General features: G+C 46.9%; 1 protein-coding gene across 2 annotated transcripts; it reads right to left on the bottom strand.

The window, feature by feature from the left end:
- Positions 1-518: 518 nt before the first annotated feature.
- ALKBH6 (alkB homolog 6, nucleotide demethylase) lies at positions 519-7,353 on the bottom strand. Of its 2 annotated transcripts, none has more exons than XM_087971289.1 (7): positions 7,291-7,353; positions 6,688-6,828; positions 6,093-6,161; positions 5,877-5,937; positions 3,896-4,047; positions 3,095-3,211; positions 519-1,906 (listed from the first exon to the last, which is right to left on the bottom strand). In XM_087971289.1, exons 2-7 carry the CDS (start codon positions 6,748-6,750, stop codon positions 1,634-1,636), a joined length of 735 nt encoding a protein of 244 aa, XP_087827415.1. In that variant the 5' UTR covers positions 6,751-6,828; positions 7,291-7,353; the 3' UTR covers positions 519-1,633. The 2 variants fall into 2 exon arrangements, with proteins under 2 accessions (XP_087827415.1, XP_087827414.1); XM_087971288.1 differs by having other exon boundaries at positions 7,098-7,311.
- Positions 7,354-7,835: the final 482 nt, after the last annotated feature.

Raw genomic sequence — 7,835 nt, 5'->3', positions numbered from 1 at the left:
AAAATAAATCCATAATAAATAGGTTGACCCCCCTCTTCTCTCTAATAACCCCTCAATTATCGGAAGACAATGATTATGTCACCCCCTGATCCTTCTCTTTGTTAGAAAAATCCCTTCAGTCGTTCGTCATATGCTTTGGCCTCCAGACCCTTTAACACACAGGTGTCCAAGCTTGGCAATTTTTAAGACTCGTAGACTTCAACTCCCAGAATTCCCCAGCCCAATTCTTCACTGCAAAACCCCATGTTCACACATTGCAAATCCGCTTGGCTTCCTTGGACAACCATTTGTCTGGGCTGGAATAAGATCTCCTGGTTTGGGCAGGGGGTTGGAGTAGAAGACCTCTGAGGTCCCTCCCAACCCTGGGGGGACAACGGTTTGCAATTGACCCGGCCCTTTGAGTGACAGCCATAGGAAACCGGTCCTCTTGTTTCTAAACCTGCTGGTTGGGGGATTCTGGGAGTTGGAGTCCACTCCTCTTAAAGAGGCTCAGGTTGAAAAAAATGTTAACTCAACACTTCCCGAAATAGGCTTTATTTCTTTGCGCTGAAAAGAAAGTCACAACCACGGTTTCAGGAAGTACAGTTCAGAAACCTGATAACCTAGAAGGGTGTAAACGTCAGAAAGGTTTTATCAAGATTGAACTCAGCCGTATCTCAGTCTGCCCCACAGGGATCCAACCTTTGGCCCCAAACAGCCACCACGGCTGGGCTCCAGAGTCCAAAAAAGCAGACCAAATCACCACAGTTACGCTAAACCAAACAAGGAAGCCGACCAGGGAGTAAAATGTTTGCCTTTGTTTTTGCAAAACCTCCAATCCGGGAGGGGAGAGAAATGGGACTTTCAGGTGGGCAGCCAGGTCAGGCAGGTGCAAATAAAGGTATTTGTGTTTGCAGCACCCAAGAAGAAGCATCAAAACAGGCCGAATGCGTGACTGTATTTTTTTCTTTCTTCAATTTATCGCCTATTATTATTCTACCCAAAAGATGGCGAACTCAAAAAATCAAAGTGCCTAAAAAGCTTGGTGGAAAGAATGATCTCCTCTCTGTGTTACTGGAACTACAGATCCCATTATCCTTCTCCGCTAGTCACATGGACGGATGGCTAACGGGAGCATCACACAACTCAGGTGAGGTGGACAGTGTAGAAATTTAATAAATACAATAAAATAAACTTTGTCCATCATGTGGCAGGAAAAGACGAGTCTGCGCAGTTTAAGAAAATCCCTCTCTCTTCCTTTTCTTAAAAACTATTTTTTTTAAGCAACTGGCCCTCCTTCCTGACATAATAAACATCATTTTCTCAAAACATCTGGAGAAGCTTAATCGTTGAAAGTGTTTGAACATTGGCCGGAGGGCAAAGTGGCTGGCTTGTTTGAAACCGTTTCATCCTTGACCTAATTAGGAAGTGCCGAATAAACTTGTACACAATTCTTGGGAGTTTATTTGCATAGTTTTAGCATGCTAGGGGGGAAAAAATAGCAATTTTTTGGGGCCAAGCATGCCGACGTCCGTTTGAAGTTGCACAGTTACACAGACCCAACGCTGGTGATTGTGAGTGGGGGGGCTCACACCTCTTCCTTTCTCACCTCCTCCTGGGGAGGGGGCACCACCCCTGCCATGCAAAATGCCGGTCACTTCCTCCGCCCGAGGATAATGGATGTTTTCAGCACTTTGGGGACGTGGCGGATGGTGAGGGACACCCGTGTCTGACGTGGCAACGTGTCCCCCAACTCGCAGCTGCACAGGCCGGCGTTGGCCACTTTCTGCGTCACGCTGTCCGTTGTGACAGGGCGGATGCCATGAAGGTAGCGCACGTACATATCGTCCTGCAAGACCAGGAGGCTGCGGGGCTTCAGGAGGAAGGAGAAGGCGTGGCGCTCCTCCTGGGTCCGCGGGGCTGAATTCTGCAGAGGGAAAAAGCTCAGGCAGTGGGGATGGAAAAAAGATCCTTTACAAGCCCAGAGCCAGATTCTCGCCTTAACAAGGCCACGTTCAATGAACGCCAGCCGGTTCCATGCACCCAGGAAGTCCACCCGTCTCCAAACTGAGTGGGGAAGGAAGTTTGCTCTAGAGTAGGGGCTGCTGCGGGCAGTGCTCGGCTGACAAGCCTTCATTTAGGGACTGTTCCTTGTGTGTCCACTTGTTTCTATTCTATTTCTTATTCTCTATATTCTATTCTATATTATTCTATTATTATTCTATTCTATATTATTCTATTATTATTCTCTTCTCTATATTATTCTATTATTATTCTATTCTATTCCTCTATATTCTATATTATTCTATTATTATTATTCTCTTCTCTTCTCTATTATTCTATTATTATTGTAATCTATTCTATCTTCTCTATATTCTATCCTATATTATTGTATTATTCTCTTCTCTTCTATTTTCTAATCTATATTATTATATTATCTTTTATATTATTTTATTCTATTCTATGTTCTCTATATTCTATTCTATATTATTCTATTATTATTCTATTCTCTATATTATTCTATTATTATTCTATTCTATATTATTCTATTATTATTATTCTCTTCTCTATTATTCTATTATTATTGTAATCTATTCTATCTTCTCTATATTCTATTCTATTTATTCTATTATTATTATCCTCTTCTCTTTTATTTTGTATATAATATTCTATGATAATTCTATTCTATATTTTGTTTTACTATATTCTGTTCTCTATTCTATTTTGCTCTTCTTTTCTCTTATCAGCACCGAAAAAAGGGACTTATGACCAGTTTTCACACTTATGACCATTACAACATCCTCATGGTCACAAAATCAAAATTCAGACGCTGGGCAACTGAAATCACATTTACGGCGGTCACAGAGTCCCAGGGCCACAGCGAACCTCTTTTGCCACCTTCTGACAAGCCAAATCAACGGGGAAGCCGGATTCAACCATGTGACGAACTGAACAACCACAAGGATTCACTTAACATGTCATGGCATGAAAAATCGTAAAACGGAGCAAAACTCACTCCCGCTTAGCCATGGAAATTTGGGACTCCCTTGGGGTCGTATGTGGAGGATTAACTGTAAAGTTGCAGCATGGTTTTAGTTTTGTGTTTGGACCTCACCTCTTGGCTTTTGGGAGATGCCTCTCCGGTGACGGGATGATAGAAGTCCAGGAGAGCGTGGGACCCCAGATTGATGGTGGTAACGGTGGGATAATACAGCGGTCCGTCTTCGTGTGGCTGCAAGCAAACCAGCGGTAAGATTCAACATTTTTTTTATGACCGGTTCCCTGGGCATGGCTAGGTGGCCATGTGACTGGGCGGGCATGGCTTTTTTTTTTTTTTTTGCAGCAATCCCCTCCCCCGTTTTTGGGGCCTTCTGGACCAAAGCCTCCTGGGGGGGCATTTTTGCTCTCAGAAGGCTTCCCTGGGGCCCAGGAAGGCAAAAGACGGAGCCTGGTGGGGGTGCGCAGCACCCCCCCCCCATGCTCCATTTTGGGGCCTTCTGGGCCTCAGGAAAGTCTCCTGGGGGCATTTTTGCACCCCACACTGCCCCCCCATTTTCTGCCTTCCTAGGCCCCAGGGAAGCCGCCTGTGCGAAGCAGTAAATAAGCAAGGGGATCATAGCAACAGCTGATTGTCGGGAGGGAAAAAGAAAAGAAAAAAAGAGTGACTGGGGAGGGAAGAACGTAGTCAGCAATGTCGGGCATGGGTGATAAGGACTGACTGGGCGGGGAGGGTCAAGGGCGTGGCCAGTCAGAAGTTACTACCAGTTCTGCAACCCATGCCAAATCCTTGCTAGCTACCGGGTCGTGTGAACCGGTGCAAACCGGCTGAATACCACTATTGAAGCAAACCAAGAATTAGTAAGGGACACCCCCCCACCCTAAGATTAAAAAGAGAAGAGGGAGAGGAAATGGTTACCATGATGCCCTGGCCGGGTTGGTATTCGTTCACCAAGACGTGATTGGCTGGCTTTCCTCCAAAAACCCCAAGGGAAGACACTCGATCCACGTAATGCTGCAGCCAGGGGGGCAATTTCTCTGCCACCATGCCCTTTGGGTGGGGCAGCCCTCCTGCAGGGTGAGGGCGACACACAAAGACAATGCTGAACACTCTTGGCACCAACAGGACAGTGATTTTGACAGGAGATAGAATGGACCAGACCAATTCCCCCCCCCCAGCAAATGGTACATTCCAAAGAGAAAGGAGCTCAATTGCCCAGAATTCCAAGCGAGCGTGGGCCCAAATGGAATTCTGGGTGCTGTAGTCCTAGCACATTGGAGGATCACACGTTGGGGAAGAAAGACGTGTGGACTTCAACTCCCAGAATGCTGGCTGGGGAATTCTGGGAATTGAAGTCCACACACCTTAAACTTACCGAGGCTGAAAAAACACTGAGCTAACTATATCTTTATTATTTTTGTGACACTACATTTATATTATTTTATCTTCCCATATTGTAAGCAACCCAGAGTTGCCCTGTGGGTAAGATGGGCAGCCAATAAATGTAATAAATAAAGAAATAAACTATTCCCTCAGACGTCCTTAAAGGACCTGAGAGCACCTGAAAGAGGATTTCCCACAGAAACCAATTTGTAAAAGAGAGAAATCTCAGCAGGGATAAACACAGGAAAAGGCAGTGGAAGGAAAAGAGACTTGGAGCCCCCTCATCGGTCAGGGTCTAATTAAAGCTTCCGGTTTTGAATGGGATGCGCTTGTATCAACCCTTTTTGTATATCCTGGGCACGAAATAAAAGATTATTTATCATATAAAAACAGACTTGGGTATCAGCTACCCTGTTTCCCCAAATATACGACCTATCCTGAAACTAAGCCCTAGCTTGCTTTTTACACATGTGCCGAATATAAGCCCTACCCCCAAAATAAGCCCTAATTAAGATCCTGCCCACTCCAGAGTGGACGGGTAAAAATTAAGCTAGGGTGGGGGTGGGGGGGTGGAGCTGCCCTACTACTTCCCTTTGGACAGTTGTAGCCAGGCCTCGAACACCCCGACACCTGCCTTGCCGGCCCATTTCTTCTGCAGCCAGCAAGGCTGGCCAGGCCTTCCTGAAGGCTTCTGGAGCTGATAAGAAAGCTCTGGATCGATCCTGAAGGCTGCAGAGGCTTTCAGGAAAGCCTTGCCAGCCGCAGAAGAAGAAGCTCTTGAAGGTCTCTGACAGCGAAAAAGTGTCCTGGGGTGACACACAGAAGTGAAGTTTCGGGAAGTCCCTAAAGACCTGCATTTTTGGTGGAGTATGAGGACATCCCTGAAAATAAGACCTGGTGCCTTTTTTGGTGGCCAAATATATATATATATATATATATGAATGACAGGGTACTATATGCACAAGCTGAGCAGCCATATAAATTTGTTTACATAGGGAGTCCTCAACTTACAACTGTTTCCAACTTAAAGGGGCACTGAAAAAAGTGACTGGCAACCAGTCCTTCCGCTTATAAGCATGGGATCAAAGTTCAGGTGCTTGGTAACCCGCAGGTATTTACGACGGTTGTATTATGACCACCATTTGAAACCTTTTCAGCCATTTTCCAGAAAGGAAAGTCAATGGAGGAAGCCTGATTCGCTTAATGACCGAATGATTCACTTAGGCACTCGTGTTAACTGGCCCTTTTGCTTAACATGGGAAATTCTGCTCTCAGTCGTAAGCCCAAGACTGATGATGCTACTTAGTTGGGTCATGAAACGTCTGCAAGAAAGAGAGCACCAAGGACCCTGCAGATTTCCCCCTCCTCCTCCCAAACCTCCCTCCTCCTAGCACTGATGACGTTCCCCAGTTGGGTCATGAAATGTCTGCAAGAAAACAACCCAGCACAGAGAGCGCGAAGGACCCCTCAAATCTCCCCTGAGCTATGCAAATGCTCTTTTATTGCCACAATTTACCCCAGTTTTGCAGTCTCCTGCCAGACAGCTGTGTCCACTTGGGCTTGGGTGCATTATAAACCTGGAAATTGGAAAGGGAAAAGAGATTCATTTCTGGGCTGCTGGCTTGAGAAGGAACGCAGTTTCGGCAGCTCCCTCCCAAAGCATCACGCAAAGGGTATCCCCCTCAGAAGGTTCTCCTTTGCACCACTGGAAGGTCCCAACATCTGCACGTACTTGCTGCCAAAGGTAATGCTCTTCTTCCTCACTGATGAAGTCTGGAATATAATAGGCCGCTGGGGGAGACTGCAAATAGAAAAAAGATCAGGAATTAATTCTTAACCAATGGGATCCCTCACAGGCCCTCCCTGCTTGGCTAGGTGGGTGGGTTGCTAAAACTGGGGTCATAGGATACAACCTCCCTGTGCAGAGGTCTTACCACGAGGCAGGGGCCCTGGCAATTCACTAGACTAGAAACAGGGAGATGGTGAGTTCTAGTCCTGCCTTAGACATAAAAGTCGGCTGGCTGGCTAACTCTGGGCCAAACACCAGGACATGGTGAGTTCTAGTTCTGTCTAAGGCATGAAAGCCGGCTGGGTGACTTTGAAACAGTGTCTCTCTTGCTCTCTCAGTCCAGCCCACCTGACAGGTTTATTTTGGGTGGAGGGAAAAGAGGAGCAGGGTGTATTAGGTACCTTTGCTGCCTTATTTGTAAAAAAAACAACAACACAGACGGGATGTGAATAAATAAATAAATAAATCCCGCCTTCATCCAGTCCACAGCTGACACCCTCAGCCGACACCAAAACCCCCACCTTCCCTGAGAAAGTACCTGGGCTACCCGAAAGGGCTCCATCGCCCACACCTTCGGCCTCTCGGAGCAAGGGTCGGCCATCCAGAGCTTCCTGGGTTTCTTCTCTGACTAGACGAGGCTGCCTCACCTGGCCAGGACAGGTGACCTTCCTCTTCTCACCTGGGGAAACACAACAGGGAGGGGGGAGAAGAGGGGCTCATTACAATCTTGCCCCAGCTCTGGCTCTCCCGCTCCCCCCTCAAAAAAAACATTTTGCAAGGAAAAATTCATTCTGGCTCCTGCCTTGGCAGGGGGGTGGACTAGAAGACCTCCAAGTTCCCTTCCATCCCTAGGATTCCATGCCTGTTTCTATTTGAAGCAACCTTGCAAAAGATTTAATGAATGCAATTGATCAAACATTAATAACCATTTAATGAATAAATAAAAACCTGCAAAAAAGCCCCTGCTTAGACAGCATCGGCTGAATTTCTGCCTGCCATGCAGCTCCAAGGGGCCTTTAAAAGGGGGTTAGGGTTAGATTTGCAGGCAGAAGGAGGGGCTTCAGGAGACCCCCGCCCCCTTCCTCCCCCAGGAGGCTGAGCCCCTCTCCGTCCCAGGAGTCACTTACATGCTGATTCCCACCGGCTCCCTTCCGGGTAGCTCACGGAGCGGCAGCCACCTCGCCCAATCAAAACCGAGCTCTCCTGAGCCCGCCTTTCTACGTTGGAAAGAACCAATCCGTATTCAGAATGAAAAAAAGCCCGGCTCTCTCAGCATTCTGGGAGTTGAAGTCTGAAGTGGGAGGAAGCGTTTATAGGCCATTTTGACTCTTTCTTTTAACTTTTAATGCTTACCCAGCAGAGTTTTTGATCTGCTCTTCAGTTAACCTCTCTGGAACCTGTTGATATGCAGACTTCAACAACTCCCAGAATTCTTAGCAAGTTCCCCCCCTCTTGGCTGGGGATTTCTCAGAGCTGAACTCCACAATACAGAGTTGGAAGGGACCTTGCAGGTCATCTAGTCCAACCCCCCGGCCCAAGCGGGAGACCCTACACCATTTTAGACAAAGGGCTGTCCAATCTCCTCTTGAAAACCTCCAGTGATGAAGCTCCCACAACTTCTGGAGCCAAGTTGTTCCACTAATTTAACACACACCCCGACATTGGATATCTGAAGATACTGGAAGA

Source organism: Notechis scutatus, chromosome 8 (assembly GCF_049901735.1).
Source record: "Notechis scutatus isolate UNSWTSFEM ecotype Mainland chromosome 8, rNotScu1.2, whole genome shotgun sequence".
NCBI classification, from domain to species: domain Eukaryota; kingdom Metazoa; phylum Chordata; class Lepidosauria; order Squamata; family Elapidae; genus Notechis; species Notechis scutatus.
This window is presented reverse-complemented; position numbering and strand designations above follow the sequence as displayed.